The sequence below is a fragment of the Lathamus discolor genome, chromosome 3 (assembly GCF_037157495.1).
Source record: "Lathamus discolor isolate bLatDis1 chromosome 3, bLatDis1.hap1, whole genome shotgun sequence".
Classification (NCBI taxonomy): Eukaryota; Metazoa; Chordata; class Aves; order Psittaciformes; family Psittacidae; genus Lathamus; species Lathamus discolor.
The window spans coordinates 83,559,703-83,578,912 of record NC_088886.1 but is presented as its reverse complement, the minus strand read 5'-3'; the positions used below and the strand labels follow the sequence as shown (position 1 = coordinate 83,578,912).

At 37.8% G+C, this 19,210-nt stretch overlaps 1 protein-coding gene across 5 annotated transcripts in view; it reads right to left on the bottom strand.

Annotated features, from left to right (window-relative positions):
* Nucleotides 1-19,210, bottom strand: part of RAPH1 (Ras association (RalGDS/AF-6) and pleckstrin homology domains 1) — an 87,872-nt gene that overhangs the window by 27,021 nt on the left and 41,641 nt on the right. For 4 of the 5 annotated variants that reach the window (XR_010610673.1, XM_065670141.1, XM_065670140.1 and 1 more), the window contains one exon: nucleotides 4,287-4,361. The exons of the other annotated variant lie outside the window; for it this stretch is intronic. Coding sequence is in view for 3 of the 4 variants with exons in the window: in XM_065670141.1 (XP_065526213.1) it covers nucleotides 4,287-4,361 (75 nt within the window). In the remaining variant the exon portion in view is untranslated. The remainder of the gene's footprint in view (nucleotides 1-4,286; nucleotides 4,362-19,210) is intronic. 5 annotated transcript variants of the gene reach the window in all.

Here is a 19,210-nt window from a genome sequence, read left to right as displayed (position 1 = left end):
GCAACATTCACAACCTTTTTGCTACTAGAAGCCTAACTCCAACACAGCAGATGGCTTCTGAATGGAAACTGGAAAGCAGCAGTCACATTCTAAATGTACGATACACTGGCCCTCATCACAAGTTCTTACATAAGGGATCTCTCTCCCTCCTACGCCCCAGGCTGGACGAGGGCCATGAAGATAAGGGCTGGAACACCTCTCCTGTGAAGACAGGCTAAAAGAGTTGGGGTTGCTCAGCCTGGAGAGGGCTCAGGGGAGACCTGATAGCAGCCTTTCAGTACCTAGAGGAGGCCTTCAGGAAACGTGTAAATATTTTATGAGGACATGTAGTGATAGGACATGGAGTAATGGCTTTCAACTGCAAGAGAGTAGATTTAATTAGATATTAGGAAGTTTTTCACCATGAGGGTAGTAAGGCACTGGAACAGGTTGCCCAGAGAAGCTGCGGCTGCCCCATCCCTGGAGGTGTTTAAGGCCAGGTTGGATAGGAGCTTGGTGCAATCTGGTCTAGTAGGTGCCCCTGATCATGGCAGGATGTTTGGAACTAGATGATGTTTAAGGCCCCTTCCAACCCAAACCATTCTATGATTCTGTGATTCTTAATGAAGATGTTGAAAAGCACTGGACTCAGTACTGACCTCTGGGGTGCACCACTGGTTAATAGCCTAGACATTGTACCATTTTGAATGTATGCTTCAAGGTGTGGCAGAACAGAATCTTACTCAACAGGGACATATATTCTGCTGTCCCGCTAAAAATTTACTCAAGCTAAATGTGACAAAGCTAGTAGCAATGATAAAAAAAAAACCCAAAATGCATTTGCAAAGAATTTTACTAGCACTTTATTCCTTGAATCCCCCATCTGCACTAGATTATCTTCCTACTTTCCTCTAAATAGGACTTGCCTTGCAACAGCTCTAGGCCAGGCTTCTCACTGGGGCTACATAAGGCAAATAGTTACAGAAGAGGTATTAGATCTGGGACCAGGGAAAAGCAACAAAGGAGGCAGGGGAGGAAAACCCCCAAAAAAACATCACATACACATATACAAAACCCCAAAACACACACACAAAAGAATTACAACAGCAAAACAACCCAAAACACCAAATCCACAAGCTGGGAGGGAGAATAGGCCTTAAAACCATGGTAAAGAAGTTTGAGTCGAACAACAACTACAGTGCAACAGACAAGGCACTAGGACTCACTGATATGTTTTAGTTGGACAAAAAGCTCGACCAATAAGCACAGCATAAGCACAGCAGAGTAGAAACACAGATTTGAGAACATAGGCTGTTTGCCTAAAAACATAACCACAATAGTTATAGTTATAATTCATTCCAAGACAAAGGTGACATTAAAACTACACGGGAACATCACAATAATCACAGAAGATTAGTACAAAGCAGCTTGTTGAATAAAAATTTCGTATCATTTTCAGCATTGCAAAAAGTCCTAGTACTAACCACCTACATCTTTTTTGTGGTTTCCAGGTGCAGCCATCACAACTTCCTCAAAAACTGACTGTAGGAGACTAGAGTTTTCAGATCATGCTTATATGCTGTGCAGGTTAGAAATCAACTGCTGTATTTTGAAACTGTATTTAAAAAATATTTCAAATAGATGCTTCATTCAAGACTGAGCACATCTGAATCAGACTGACCTAAGATACATAAAGCCAACTTCTCAACTGATTTATGCAAAGGTCTGAAGGGATTACAGTGTGTCGTAACCAGAATCTACAGAGGGAATCATCATTCATAAGAGTATTTGCCTTTCAGGTCAACACGGAACAAAGAAAGAAGTACTAGATATTTGAAAAGAGAAGGCATAACACGATTCTTTTTCTCCAGATGCTGACAGGCATGTCTGAAGCATTACATCATTAAATCACCAGCATCTGGCATCCTGAATATAGTTTCAGCTTCACATGCATCAGAATGGTAGAAGAAATGCTAACTTCAAAATCCAGCATGTTACATTTCTATTTCTTATTTTCATGTCCTAAACTAGAATACATTTGAGCCCTGAGTAATCCCCCAAAATTATGTGCATGTGCTCTATATTTCACAGCCACAAGCTTAATTTTCAGTGTTCATTTGATGGCTTAATTCCAGACCTATGAGGAAACAGGCTTGCACATTTGACATTTTGACATTAAAGATACATTGCTTTATTTTCAATACTTAATAACTTACTTTACTGATATGGCTTCACTTTTTTGTTTTCAACAAAGGATGTGAATACCGTGTGATCAGTAACATGTATGTTTTAAAATGAAGAGAGCACCCCAACAAAGAGATCATTCTTTGTGCTGAGATTTGCCCTATGCTGCAACAGGAACTGTGTCTGTGCATGGCTGAAATGCAAAAGGAATCTAGTCCATGACTAGAATTTTTACAAGTAGTTCTAATACCAAAGGACAAAACCAGTATTATCATTTCCCCAAATTGTCTTCAGTCTCAACATAAGATGCAGACAGATCAAGAAGGGGAAGAATACAAGAAACAGTAAGAGAGTAAGAAACAGCTGACACACCAGACACACAAGCATAGAGATGCAACACGATCCTACAGTAAACTTACCTAACACCTTGCTGTAACTGCAAGGAAAAGCCCCATTTCTGGGTACTCCTTCTCTCATACGGGGCTTATCTAATGTCACAGAAGGCTAAAGAGATCTAAGCAGTAAAGTGGACTTCCACTTCATCATTTTACTAAAGATATTTCTCTGTGCAGGTCAGAAGAGAACCAGTAAATATCCATACCAGGACTGTGTACTCAGTAGTCAGAAGCAGAGAGCACAGCTGTACTGAGACAATCCTAAGCTGAACTAACAACAAACATTATCCTCAGAACATCAGCAAGCTCACCAAAAGCATCTGACTCAAGGGGCTACAAAGTCTAATAAGCCAAGCTAAAGAATTATAAATCCCAAATTCAGGAGTCTATTAGAATCTCTGGTATGAGTAGTCCATAGTCATACAACGCAATGGACTTAATTCATGCGTTCTTTTTTTTAATTGAAGTTCCATATGGTAACCACGACTCAGCCTGTATATAAATAACCAGAAGGGAGAATATGGAAACACATGGAGATGAAAGAAAATGATGGTTTCTGTTTGTGCCACAGCTGCTGTTAATCTATTTGCAATCAAGCAAGGTCAGCTGGTTTGGTGACTCTGCTTTGTTGGGGATGTGAGGGCAAAAAAATGATGGGAGGATGGGGGGAAAAGAGGTATGGAGTTAAATTTTTAGCAAAACAATCACAAAAGCAGAGAATTCCTTGGGTTTGACTTTTTATGCTCCTCTAGAACACAGCATGAAAATTTGCTGTTAAGATGCATGCTGTGCATTTTGAGAAGAATGTTAAGATATTCAAGAAAGAGCAGTAAACTAGGTCTAAACTTTAACTGGAAAATACAGGCTACTTACGAACAGCAAACACTACCCTTATTATTTTGAGGCCACTTTAGGCTCGCCCGAACTTTCTCCTCTAGTCTCTAGCAAAATCACCCAAGGAGTGGTTTCCAGTAGGCAGTAACATCAGACATATCTGACAGCTCAGCTACTAAACATTCAGTTTCTTAACAATGTGAAGCTGTATGTTCTTCATCCTAGCTTGCTTTTTCAGCAAGATTTATAGCTTGCTCCATCCCTCCTATTCCAATTTCTGAAGGAAGTACATACGGAAAACATAATTCTTAAACTGAACAGTAATTTGTGCTCTTAGTACACTACTGATCTCCTTCCTGTAAAAAAATGAATTTATTATCAGAATTGTACATACCTGGTTCATTAGAACACTACCTTAGTAGCATTTTCTGCCCACATGATATCAAGACAGCATTCAAAACATTAAAAAGTAAATCCCATTACTTACTACAGTTTATATTCAATACAGCAAGTGAACTTATTTTAAGGCTACTACTGCCATTTAACAGTACTGAATACTCCCACATATTTTCCACAGTTGTCATCTTATTTTTTTTAAACTAGTGAATGGGAATAGGAATAAAAACCTCTAGCTCAGCACACTTCCTTTTCAGCTAAGGCATTTTACCTACTGATGTGGCCATTGAATATTTGCCAAGATTTGAACACTTTGATGAATCTGCAGAAACAAACAATAAAATTAAGCCTTTCAAAGCACCTTGGACAATCAGGAAAATCATGTAAGTAAATGCACAGGTTCCTGGAATGGGCAGGGGTGGGAGGAGCATAGCACACACCGAAAGCATTCTTTCTATATGGAAATATTCACATAGAGGTGGAAAGAAGAAGCATCACCTTGGTCAGCAAATGAGAAGGCTTTCCTGCAATGTTTCTCAGAAGGAGGGAGGTTTCCCTGTCCAAATAGGAGTGCTTGTGCAGAAAGAAAAAGAACATAAGTCAAAAGAAGTCAGTATAGTAATTTCATAGTGCCTCGATTACAGAAGATAAAGTAGAGTTTAAAGGAAAAAAACCCTACATCATCACTTTATCCCCCTCCCATAAAAATGTGAACATTCCCCAAATATTACGAGCCTAACACACTAGTATAAATGCACTATTTTAATCTTTGCCTGGAGAAAAGGTCACACAATAGATTTAAGAAAACTTTTGCTTACCTGCTACTGGTTTCTTTTCTGCAAGAGACAACTCATTTTTAAAGACATTTAGAACTCTAAGGAAACATGCACTTGCAATGCTTTTCAAAATCCTGTCCAGTCTTCTAAAACAGAACATTCTACTTGTGTTACACAAACATAAAGCCACTAAAAACTGGTCATCCTGGAGAGAAAGAACTGGTTTCACACTTTCTACAGTGGTTGCTGTTTCCATAGTTGAAGAAAAAAAACCCAAAAAAACCATCCAGACATTACCGTAATAATAATCAAAATCTGACATAGAATTAATTTTTTGTAAAGGACTTAAGTCTCCCTTTCTTTTGTACAGTCCAAATTATGTAATCCAAGAAGTTGGGAACAAATCCCCGTATTTCTCTTGGAAGAGAAATTAGCAGAAAATACATTTTAATCTGTTTACAAAGGGGAAGCAAAAGCAGTAGCAGCAACCAGTGGACTGGTTTTGGACTTCTCAATAGGCAAAAATCATCTAATGACAGTTAACAGCAATCATCTTCTCCAGGATCTGCTACAGAGGAGCAACAAAACCATCATTCCACATTTGCAGAACCACATAGTCACAAGTCTGCTAAGGAAATTAGTCTATAATATTGTGGCACTTAACAGGAGCATTAAGTGTATCTCCTGTGTACCATCCCTGTACTGCAAATTTGGTCCAATGTGGCTGTATCTGTGTCAGCCTTATTTCTGTCAACTGGCCTAATGCTATATAGAATAAGCATGACAACTAAGCAGCCTACAATTAGCAGCACAGAATCCCCGTTTCTTCTTCAGAGCCACAATAAGGTATAGTCTCCCAAAAAAAAAGAAGGGACCATGCCTATGACTTCATGCAAGGCAGTATCAAATACTCTGGTGAATACAGTTCCTGCAGGGGGAATATACTTGGTGTGACTGCCACATACTGGGATGAGTAACTACAGATCTCTAGAAGGCTTTAAATGTTACACCTCAAAAAAGATTCCGCACAGCATCTGAAGTCAAACCTAAGACTCTCCTAAGACTCTACTCAAGCTCCATCTGGTACTCTAGCCACTAGCATAGACACAGGTTATGCTACATACTGAACACAGATGTTGCTGCCTGCAGATTAATTACCATCTATGTCTACATGGTATGTTTTAGAAGCACAGCAGTGCTGCCTAGTAACACCTCAAGCACACAGCAATGAGAACTTTGTGATGCAGGACCTGGTACAATTAAAAGATCTCATGCATTGTTTACAGTTATACAGAATTCTCAGATTAAACTTCCTACCATATATAACCATATCATTAGGGACTGATGAACTAATACATTCTGCTTTTTTTATATAGACAGGACTTCCAGCAACTTCAATGACACTTAAGAGTGGCTATCATGTAAACAACAGTTCATTTACCCAGCCTGAGCAAGCCTGAGGTGATGCTAACATTGCTGGTGAATAACACATCTTAGGTTAACTTGAAGGCAGACTGATCATCTTTTTACGATTTCTGTTATGTGCGGTTTTACTCTGAATGGTTTTCTTTCCTAAACAGAAGCTCTAACTTCCACAGAGTCAGTCTAGAATGGTCTCATTACAACACATCACTATTGGACTTCTGGAATAAATTGGTTGGCTCTGTCCAAAGCTAAAAAAAAAAAAAAAAAAAAAAGCAAAAACTCCAAAGAGAAGTTCAAGCAATTTTTTTAAAGAGCTTCTTGATAGAATTCTTGTCAGACATCTTGGACTTCAACTAATACGGATCACCTTTTTTTGGTGAATGGAGCACTGCAGTAGAAATAACATTACAATGTACATTTGTAGCCTCTTCCTTAGGGTTTAGCCACTTTCTCCCATTAGTGCTCCATCAGTCAACAATAATGTCAGGATAAAGAGGGGATACTGATTTTCTCCTTTTCTCCTTAAATACTGCTTGCTGGAGAACATTTCTTCTACAGAGCAGCTCAAGTAGTTTAACCTTCTACCCACCACTGGTCACTTCGGCTGCTGCCATCTTACACCTCCACTAAGGAACTTTAATTCTATCCAGAAATGGGAATGCCATACAGTTCTTACAAAATAATAACCACCGGGGACTTTGCCAAAACTGCTTTCCAGACCTGCAGCAAAATATAAAAGCAGATAACCACAGGAAAGCTAATCTGGAAATCAAGAATTTAATAGGCATTTCATAGGAACAGGCATTGGCTAGTAAAATGTGAAACACCCATCTGTGTGAATTTGAGCTGGAAACATGTCTAGAAACAGGAAGGCAACACTTCTTTGCCAGGCACCTTCAGTGCATGGCTCCTTCCTGCTGCAAAGCCCATTCTGCAGTACTGCAGATATCCAAAAGTTAGAATGAGCAGAAGTAGCAGAGCAATAGGCAAGGCCAAGCTGCAGGAATTATAGGTTGGCTAAGCAACAAATATGTGCACTTAACTTTTTTAAAATATTAGACCTGCACAAACCATTAAAGAAAAAAATCAGTTTTCATTTCAGAATAAAGATGTGTTACTTTCTCACAATCCACAGTTTGAAAGCATTTAATCTATTTCAAACGAAAGCCTTCAGCTCAAACATCAAGCTTTGAGGTGAACAGATGCTGCTTATTTAATACAGTCTCCTAGGAATACTCCATTGTTTAGGAGAAGATAAATATTTTGGGTTTTTTTCTTAAGACTGTACAATCATATTGGACCACACAGAGGATCTAAATAGCCCTCTCTTCCTCTCTACTTCTGGACTTCAAATATGTATCAAAGCTCTGACAGTATAAATGCCTTATCCTTCCAAATAAATTATCCTACTTTTCTTCCTTAAGTTCTTTCCCAGACTAAAAATAATACCAAAGAAATTAGGAACCCAAAACAGTTTTAGTCCTAGATAGACATTCCCAGTCTTCCACTATGAAAAGCATCTGCTCTCCTTACATCTGCTCCCATCACAAGAACTCATGCCTTGGCAACAAAGAAATCTCTTCCCCAGTGCACTGTTTTAGGTTCACTCAGGATATAAAACCAATTCCAATCACACAAAGTAGTACGCCCTGATCTCTACAAGCCCCCAACACCATGCACTGGTTCTGTCCTGTTGCAGTAAGCTTACTGCTTCCACAGCACAAGGCCATCATTGCTCATAATGGGCATTTTCAGTTTATTTTAATTGTCTTGCAACTGGAATATTAAAATATCCTTGGAAGGTTAAAAGTATCAAAATATGACAAAAGCTTCAGAGAAGGTGAAAATTTGCAGTTCTTCGCACTAAGCATGACGTTACGTAAGAGCTCGGTAGTAACAGTATTGGAAAACTAATAGCTGCATTCACTGAAGTACTCAATGCAGCTTATTCTACATGAATATACACAAAGACAATGACTTGATGCCTAATTCATTTACCAGCTTCTTTAAAGGATCACATATTTCTAGGCTAGCACTTAACTAAGGGTGCAGACACAAACAGTACATAACATGGGCACAGTCCAAAGCTAGCTATAATTCTTTACTTCTACAAGAAGGGTTGTAAAGTTGTTTTTCTGATCTATAGGATAGCTTTTTTATTTCTTGTCACATCATCAAATCATGTAATTTGCATTTCCTCAGAAATTGTGAAGAATCTTTCAGTGTAAACTGTGCTGCAAAACTTAAGACCAGTAACCCTGGACACGCCCGAACACTAGCTGTGCTGGAGACTGGACCTCACTATCTTTGCTTCTTTATAACCTTCAGGAGATATACTTCCTTCCCCCAAAAAAGCAAATATGAAGCCTATCATCAGCTATCGAACATGCTTGTGACTTCTTTTTGTTCCAAAACCACTTCTTTTAATGGACAATTTTTATACAATACATTAAAAGCTATTTAATTATGTTTTAGTGCTTCCTTTGAACTGTCTTTGAACAGAACAGACTTTGAACTAAGTTTCAGATACTCAATTTAGTTCAAAGGACCTGGATAGAGAAAAAAAAAAATAGAGAAAACTATCAAAACACAGGAAGATCATGTTTTTAACTCATTTTGTACAAGAAGTATAAGTAGACATTGCAATGATGACTGGTTTGGACTATTTTCTACCTTAACTCCCAGCAGCAGTTATTCCAAGTCACACTGAAAACTACTGATATTACAATAATAATTAAAAAATCCTCAAAATACTAGTAGAAGTATGCTGATCAGAACATTAATGTTCTATAAAATAAAATGTATACCTTTCTCAAGGAATGACAAAAGAGCTGTGCACAAAAGCAGACAGTACACAAACATTTTTACATTAAAAAATGGGATGCAATTATCAAAATATCAGAACAAAAAAGCATACAAGTAAGTCTACTAATGTCTCCATAACAAACTTCAGCTGGTATGGATAATGACAATGCCAAAAACTAGATTTGAGAAAAATTAGCATTCAAAAGTTCTAGATGATGTGAGGTCGAAAAATTATAAACAGTTTTCATGTAGCTACACCAGGGGACGTTTAGATTGAATTTTGTAAAAGACTTCTTCACCCCATCCAGGGGTTGTCAAACACTAGATTAGACTGCCCAGGGAAGTGGTGGAGTCACTGTTCCTGGAGGTTAAAAGATGTGTAGATGCAGCACTTGGGGACATAGTTTAGTGGCATGGTAGACTTGGCAGTGCTGAATTAACAGTTGGACTTGATCTTTCTTAAGGGTCTTTTCCAACCTAAATGAGTCTAGTTAATTCAGCAAAGACCACTAGGTTTGATTTTTATGAAATCATGGAATATAATCTTGTTCCAAATTACATTTTGGATTTCAAAGATTTCCTATATCCTTTCTTTGAAGACAGGAATGTAACGTCCATTATCTTCAGGCCTAAATACCAGAAGTTCATGGACTAGCTGTTGAAGATTGCATTTCACATCATTTTCAGAGAACTCAAACAATACTCCTCTTAAATACAAAGTAGCTGCTTATGTCAGAAAGTTTTGTCAATGCTGAAACATTTTTATACCCATCACCAACCCTACATCTACAAAACATGTTTGCTAAACATGACAGAACAGATGGACTAGCAGGAAAATGAAAATACCTTTCAGACTTTAAGCATATACTTGACTACACTATACTAAGAAAGTAATCCTCTACTTGGTCAAAAGCTCAAGATTTGCTCCCCTGTTATCATTGTCAGATCCTTTATGAAAAGTTCAGTAGATTGTTTTAATTCTTAAAATTCTGAGGCTTTAGGATGAAAGCCACTTTCAGAAAAACAAAGGAACCTGAAATGATTTCTAAGTTAAAACTGGATTATTAGGCACATTAGCGATATTTTTTGCAGACAGTAACTGATGGGTGTACTTTAAGAAGATCCTTTTAGAAAAGATGATAAACTAGGTTCTAGTTCTAGGTTCTGAAGAATGTAGGCTGTGCAACCCATCTTGCAACTGTAGCAAGCCATCAGTTCACAGCTAACATGCTATATATATATCACCTCGTTGCTTCATTTTTTTCAATTCTACTTGAACATTTTTGCAAACCCTTGACAATTACATATGTTCATATTGAACGCTGATCCATTTTCTTGTTACAGAAGACAAGTCTAGAAAGATTCAATGTCACTGCTAAGAGACTAATTTTCAGGTAAAGGCTCAGAATATACATACAGGATTTAAAACAGTACAATACCATATTAAAGGTGCCAAATATATTCTTTACAGTGTCCATTTACAAATAATGAATAAAAACTGGATGGGAAGTGTAAGAAAAAAATGACCTGGCCATGTTCTAAGGTGTTACATCTGATTGTTCTTTGTTAAATATGTTACATAAAAAAACCCCTCCTTTTTAGTTAAATATTATCTGTAGGTTCAAAGATATCATTTACTCAATGTATGTACAACAGAATAATTTACCTCAGCTCATCAAAAAAACTCTTCCGAAAAACAGTGACAAGACACTGTGAACTTGCGTACATAAATATCTTGCCACATTTCTTGCAAAACTCTTAACGATTAAATATTAATACACACATCTAATTAAACCAGCTGGTGGCACTCTTGTACCATTAATCTGGATTTAATATGAAAAACAGTTGAGAAACACTACAAACATCTTTTTTAAAAGCCCCCTACTATCCCTAAGAAACAAACTAAAATGAGGGAAACTGAGGAAACAGTGTCCAATAGAGAGAGCTGTATGCTTGCAAACTTTGTTGAAAAGATAACTACTTTAATTTCAACTATATCAGTACATCGAATTCTTTAGATGCCAGCTTAAAGAATTAGAACTATTTTCAAAAGAGACCTTGAGAATTAAAAAATATAATTTTTCCTTTGTAACTTTGTTCCAAAGGGAGACAAAAATGGGAAAGGAGAACTGAAATTTTTCTTTGCTAACTCTGAGATTATGTATTCACACAGCAGAAATAAAAGCACACAATGTGAAGTGATGAACATTTAATTAAAAATATCAATTTTCTCCTTTCTTTTGCAATGGGGATTGTTTTGTCTGAAGAAAAGGAGGCTCAGGGGTGACTCTCTACAATTACCTGAAAGGAGACTGCAGTGAGGTGGGTGTCCATCTCTTCTCCCAAGTAAGAAGTGACAGGATGAGAGGAAAAAGCCTCAAGTTATGCCAGCAGAGGTTTAGATTGGATATTAGGAAAAATTTCTTTACTGAAAGGGCTTTCAGGCACTGGAACAGGCCACCTAGGAAAGCCACAATCCCTGAAGGTATTTAAATGTCATGTGGATGTAGCACTTTGGGATGTGGTTTAGTGATGGACTTGGCAGTGCTAGGTTAACAGTTGGACTCAATCTTAAAGGTCTTTTCCAATCTAAGTGAGTCTACGAGTCTGTTTTATGGTACTATGACAGACAAAAGCAATCATGTTTCATTAAAAAAAAAAAAAGCATATTTTAAGTAGTCTTGCCCAATTGATAGTCAATGATCAACTTAAGAATAGAAGTTTAACTTTAATGATATACATGGTTACCTTACTGCACAGTTGGGATACTAACAAATGAAACTAATGTGATTTTCTGTTGCAGACACATTGACACAACTATTGACAATAACAGAAGCCATATAAACATGTAACAACTTACAGGAGTCAATTCAGCTTCCTCTTCTGGAAAGTTTATGGGATGCTTGGATGATTGATGGAATGTCCCACAGAAACAGTAAAAATGTAGGAAAATTGGAAGGGAAGGATGCAAAAGGAGAAGAGAGGAAAGGGACAGAGGAGAAAGAAACGCTTTATTATCACTCAGAAGAGGGAAAAAAGAAGCAGTGATGACAATTATGCAAAGGCAACAAAACTAGATTAAAAAGTTACAGTGGCCCCCATCCAAAATTTCTTACAGACAAATGATCAATGACTTGAAGACAAGAAGATATTCAGGCTTTCTTCTATGGGAAGGGAGGAGATAGGATACAAGTATATTTTCAGCCACAGTAAGACGGGAAACAGTCAATAGCCCCAGAAAAAAGCAGTTCAGAAAATGAACCCAGGTAACATTTTCTTTGCACAGTATCACTTGCTCACTAAGCCAACAACTGAGAGTTAAGTTCTCTAAACACTACAAACAGAAAAAACATACTGTCAAACAAGCTTATCTGCTTCCCATGTCAGTTCTTCCATATGTAACATACTTCGGTGACAATTACGAAGTACATACAAGAAGAATGTCCGTTTAATACAGATTTATCTAATTTCCAGTTTGTCATACTATTTTCGATCTCTGAGTGCTCCCATACTCTACTTCATTTAAAAACAGACGAAGAGGAAGTATTTCTGTATTGCCATAATCTTCAGTAAGGGAAGGGGTGGGACACAACAAAACCCATAAAGCAAAAAGAAAAACCCCACCAAGTTTGTGGCTCAGGACAAAATGCCCATGGTAGTTACAACTTTCCTCGTATGAAGTTAAGGGATCAAAAATTGAGTATTATGGGACTAAAAAGCAGAGTACCCAAGACTTCTAGTGTGTCATCCACTGTTTGCTCCTTTTCCTTCAAAGGCACAGAAGTATTTGTTTCAGGCATCTTAATTATGGTAACTGAGTTACACAGTTAAAGTTTGACAGATGGAAAAGGGGTTACAGTTTATTCTTATCAAAACCTTAGAAAAAGAAAACAGACACTTAGAAACTGAAGCAACAGCATTAGATAATAGAACTTCCCAATACTTCCACATACAAGATGTGTTTTCAGCTGCTTAGTGGTTACAGTTTAGCAAAATTTTTGTAAGACAGAATTTTTCCATGATGGGTTACTGTTACAGGATTATTACTAGTCAGTTACCTTGGACAAAGTATTTCCAAGAGAGGAAAGGAAGGTGTATCTCCTTTAAAATATATACATTTTTAAAAACATCTGCATGTCTGGCCATTAAATAGACTACTGGCAGGGGCAGTAGGCTTGCTTTGCACTCTCCCATGGGGAGTTACCCAAATTTGTCTAAGCATAAGCCTTTAGAATTAAAACTGTAGTCCATAAAGTCTCAGTGAAGACTGGAGCATCACTATTACAAAAACTCAGTGCTGCACTGTCTCACAATGCCCTTCAACTGGACTGCACACAACTAACCTTGAGTGTTTGGTTCCATGTTGGGACAGTACAGCAGCCTTCTTGAAACTGCAATGCCTGGCTGCTGCAGAGCATATTGGAGCCAGACACGGGAAGTGAGAATCTGGAGCTATTACTCTATGCTCCCAAGTGGCCAACCCTCCTCCTAGAACCCGTGCAACTCTGCAGGCAACTGGAATTTCCTAACACTAAGTGTTCAACTTTGCAACTTAAAAACACCCAACAAAAAATCCCCAAACAATCATGATTTGAAAAAATAAATGTATTTTTACAGGAAGTATTTCTTAACTTCTAGGGACACTTAAAACTTCATGCCAGTTCTGACAGCTACAGTCTAAACCTATTGAAATTCACTGCAGTTTAGGAAACACGTCTGTGGACACTTCAAATCAAGGAACTGCTGCACTGTGTGCATGACGTGCACTATTCTCTTGTCCACTGTTCAAGTCCATGCACTTGCCAGGTCAAGTTGTGATGATGCTTCTCTGTTGAACACAAGTCTTGGGACGCAGCAGGACAGAAAGCATTGCAAAAGCTAGAGACCATTTCAGTTCAAGCTTAGTTTCAGTACTGGTTTTAAGAGATTTAAGACTAAGCTGCCACAAGAAAGAGGCAGTCCTGACCTTCCCTCAACCTTGTGCTCTCACATATTTTTTGTGTGGACAGCAGTGACCATGCAGTCCAGTGGAACTGCGAGCAACTAATTCAGAAGGATTATTTTTCAGGGAGACCACAAGCTAATCCAAATCACTAGGCAGCTGCACAAACACTAGTGCCAACACAAAATGGGGCAAGACTGCCCAATTCAGCACTAGCATGGACCTAAATTAGTACGAACAGGGAAGAGGTTTCAAGCAGTGGAATTTTCCCAAAAGAAAAAAATAACCATGAAAAATTAAATAAAATGAAGCATAATTTCACATAAAATGGTTGTCTGATCTATCCAAAGAGATGTATCAAGCAGACTGAAAGAAGGAAAAAAAAACAACCCCAAACTTCATGTGTAACTGCATTAGTTTGAGAAAGAGTATCAGATACCTCGTTCTGTGAAGGGCTCTACCTGTGGCACAGAAAACAAGACATCAAAGTAGCTAAGATACCTAAGCAATAGAAGTACACATAGCTTTAATCGGTTTGTTTGAACCTGCTGCCTGTTACACCAAGTAGTACCTGTATTTAGTAACGTCTGCTTGTATGTCTGCTGACTTCTAAACTGTTAATCAGTTCTAAAAAATTACTGGAGACATTAAATGATCCAAAGATCAACCACCAGAAAAGAATGGATATACAGAGCTGGGGAGTTAAAGTCACAAACCTATCCTTTTGGTTAAAAGCAGGTAAGGCACATGAAAAAACTCAAACTTGCATTCATAAAGCAAACTACTGATGTGACTGGTCTAAAATCTTGAACTTTTACAGACATGAGACTACTAAATGTCAAACACAGGCAACTGTAACCAAGGCTATAAATTTGGTTAACTAAAAATGAAGACTTCTCTTTGTATTCGCAGACAAGTTTTATTATACTGTAACAGACTAAACACTAACCAGCATGCACAAATCAGATACAGCAAAAAAAGGACAGTTCTCAGCTGTTTCTCCAGAACATAAAGTCTCATTTTTTGGGTCTAAAATCCTTCAGAAACCTGATAAACCCAAGTTTTCATCCTCTAAGTTAGAAGTGTATGCAACTGAAGAAAGCTCCATAAATTCTTTTCTCCTCTTAAGAGTTTAATGTTCCATAATCAGCTGCTGTGTTCTTAATTTGTCATCTGTTACAAATTACATTTTTGGCAACCTGAAGTAAGGACAAACAAGTAAACTGTTGCTAATTTCCTACAGATGTAGTATTTCTCTTCCCTAGTCTAATTAAATGATACAGAAAAAGTAAAGGAATTTATTTGTCTTGGTTTTAAGTGGACTGGTCTATCTACAAAGAAATTGGCTGTTTTAAAAGCTCCATTAATCAATCACAACTTGCAGAGTGATATCTTCACTGGAAACTGCAATCAAAGCACACAACTCCCTGCAGTGCTTCTGACAAAATTTGGTAGCATCATAAGGCAAGAATTCTCATTTCTCAACTCAGGCCTAATGGCTTGGTCCAAGACTGCTTCTTGAGATATATGCTGCCTAGATTTCCTCGGGCATTGATCTAAGGTATTTTGTCTCTTCCAGATGAATCGAGTAAGAGTTCCAACCTCTGAGCAACCATTTTCTTAGCTTGTCTGTATCTATGATATATTTTTTCCTCAATAAACCCTATTAAATACAAGCAAGATTTAAAGTGTGGTTATTTATACCCAGCACCCAATTCAAACTGTCTTCTACAACTGTCAAAGTCTGTGACAGCGACTTTAATCAATGCCCGCAAAGAGGTAGGAAGGGAAGCTAAAAAGGATAAAAAAGGTCACTGGACTGCAGACAGCTTCCATCAGCAACAGCAGCTGTTCTACTGTTAGCATTACTAATCGTAACAGCACATGTACACGCACAGAGAGAAGTCTAACAATTTTAAGAGGGTAACAGCTCAGCTGACTACCACCAACTTACATTCTTTTCTTGTAGTAGACAAAAGTTTATTGCAACTGGCAAGTGAAGGCTGATAAACCTTGAACTGTGCACCTTCCTTCATCTTAAAAAGTCAGAACAGCTAAAGAACAGAAACCATCAAGTGTTTGTATCTCTAGAGGAACACAATGCAATAAAGGCAGCACATCGCAGGTAAACTCTAACTGATACAGTACGGCTTTGCTGGAGACAACCATCTCACTACTGCCACATGCAAGGGGCTACCAGGAAAGTTTCTGAAGAAGCAGTTTTAACTGCAGATAAATACATTTCGAATAGCAGAATTTGACTCATTCAGCTGCTCATCTACTACTGGAGAAGACTCCAACACTACAGAACAGACAGAAAGAACTGCATTTAGGTATAGACAATGCCTTTAGTGTTCATACATAAGGTAACAAAATATAGTATAACTTTGTTTTTGAGTTGATAGCAAGCTTTGCCAGGCAGCTGTGTCAAACAAGACATGTATCATGCTGTCCATTTTCCTGCTCCTTCTGGGAAGGAAACTTTTGAGCTTACTCATCAGTGTGAGGAAAAGCTGACAGGCAATCTCAGAAGATAAATATATTCTTACTTGTTTAATGGTTCCTGCTATACCTTAGTTAGTGACCTCTTATGTGGGAAAAAAAAAAAAATCATAGGGTAAATTTTAAATTCATGCCTATGAAAGAAGTCGGATACGCTGGCTGGAGAAACAAGATTTACCAATACATGGATAATGTTTAGGTTCTCATTTTCCTTTCACTTATTTTAAATCTATAGAAAACGATTTTTAAAGCCTACTGTGCAATGCATGTGCGGTGATTTAAACTTTCAGAACGTCTCTCTTGCAGTCCAATTCAAAATTCTTACCAGATGAAAAAAAAGCAAAGAAACAAAAAAAAAAACCAACCCCACCAACAACAACAAAAAAAACACAACCAAAAAACCAAACCCCTTCCTTTCTATCATTTGCTTTGCAGATTCCATAAGTATAATGTTGAGGAAGAATAAACAAATTTAGGTGTCAGTTTTGCCAGCATTGGAAAGAGTGTATTGGTAATCTTTGGGTTCTAGTGCATCATATGATGAAAACTGTTTTACTGTCATGCATAAGCTTCATGACGAATGCCAAGCACATTTGATTACCAAAATACATAAGTATTGTTTATATTTTATAAATTGATATGTTTATCTCAGAGGATGTTTTGAAAGCCTCCAAAAATCTGGCAAGTGAAGAGTCATTTTACATTTATTTCAAGAACATTTGAAAACTGGATGGCTCACACTTCTTATGCCAAGAAAACTGAAAGCCAAAGCGCTTCAAGACAGGCACAATTTTCCTTTACTGTTGACTTATTAAAAAACATTTAGTGACTAATAATGAGAAAAAAAGAAAAAGAGGAAGGGATGGTCTAATTGTTTCAAATTAAATCTTTCCATTGACTATTTTCAACTTAGGAAAAGGATAACTGGAAACACTCCAGAATACACTTTGTGTACAAAACTATGGATATAATAGAACTGGCAGAAAATGAAATTAATTTAATTTTTTAAGAGTCTTTAGAAGAAATAGAAAAGTAACATCTGTTATGTCTTGTTTGTTGCGTATCTGTGGCTACTCTCCCAAATCTGAGACTAACATCCTTCGCATCTGCTAACCACACAAAGCATGGAACATAAGGAAAACTACTCAAACCTTAAGCTCCCAAAATACAAGAGCCAATAACGCTCTATTCCTCCAAGAGCTAAAATAGCCCACAACTGTCCTTTAAATCACCTACATATACTAGGTGAGGTTCAGCAATCCAATTCTATTTTAAGACACTGTTGCCTACCAAAGACCATACATATACATTACAGGTTGATTTCTCTGCATAGAGAAATGTAACTGCATTTTCATACAACGTAAGGTTTAGTAATCACAAATGAAACATGACCTACAATGATTGTTAATGGGTAGAAAAGCTTCTGTGTTATGCCACTGCGTAGCAAGTATTATTTTAGTGACAACATGTCCATATAAGAAACAAGGCCAAATTGCTATGAAACACAAACTTTGTCTTTCCTTATGCCCATTCAAGTTTTCCACTTTATCCCACTGGAGATACTAACCAATACATGTTTCTCTATATGTGTTTAGCTTACATTACAACTATTTTTGTGTCATGCCTCCAAAGCTCCTTTGTTTTCCCTCAAAGAAATGTTAACATTTACTGTATACTACCTCATCCCCTGCCAGATGTAATCAAAGATCCTGTCGTTCTAATGCACTTGCAGTCCCCTGTCATGATTTTCACCTCTTATATATCCAGCCTAAAACTACAATGAACTTAAGCAAAAGCTGGGCAAGTGGGAGAGAGGAGAAGAGGGGAAGAGGCATTACCAACTGCTAAATTATGCTTTGTCTTCATATGGAAATCAGAATCTCTCAGCTGTGCAAACTGGATTACAAAGAACTCCGTCGTACTGGGAGGGAAGAGACGCTGTACTGTGCAGATGGCAGACTTCAAACTTATCTGCAACCTCTTCAGTGAGCAGATGCAGGACAGCAACAGCGACTGTCCATAAATAGATCCTTTCACTGGTCAGACATAACTAGCAACATGAGCATGATAACCCCAGCTCACTGCTCTCTCTCCAGTACTTTCTTCTGCTGTCAGTCTAGAAAAGCTTACTGAAAATAGAGACAATTTCTTGGTGGCAGAGGGACTGAAGGAGGAAGGAAAAAATTAAGATGGGTGGGTGGCGGAGACAAATTAGTCATATAGCTGTCACTTCCCCTACCTTTAACTCATGCTATTACATCATTCATCCAATCTAGATTCAATTGAAGTATTCCACAGGCAGAAACCAAGATTTAAAAGTATGCCACTCATTACACAACTAGAAGCACAGAAGGCAAAACATAACCTACAAATTTAAGGAAGAACACTGTTCAAGCAAGGATTTGGAAAATATTTCTGTGAAAGACAAATTTCAATTCAGCAAAAATAACAGGGGCCTGGGGTGGGGTGGAAACAGCTTCTCTTACTCAGCAGTGCTTAGAGGAGACTGAAGAATATTAATGCAGACAAGACCGTACTTAATACCGCCAAGACAAGACCCTGAGACTACAAAGCCAGTAAGACTATAGGTAACAGAGTGTTACCATCTGTCATGATGCTGATGTATCTTCAGTCCCAGAAGTGCAGCAGAGTGCTAAGAGAAAGAGGAAGACCATGACACTAAGATGCCTGTCCAAATGCTCAGGCAAAGAGATTTGAATAATCCATTATTACCAATGAGTGCATTCCTGCTGTCTCTTCCAGCTTCCAGTTCTTGGTTACAATCCTACTGCACATCAGCACACACTACACTCCTCTGAGCCTTTGCAATTCACCCAAATAACACAGAATGAACCTCAAAATAAAAGTGGTATGTTTTGGTGTGTTAAATTCCTCTAAGTACCAAAGCTGGGGCAGAGTAAGAGACGAGACAGTAAATAAGAGCTTTAGGCAAGGAAGGATGAGAAGAAAGG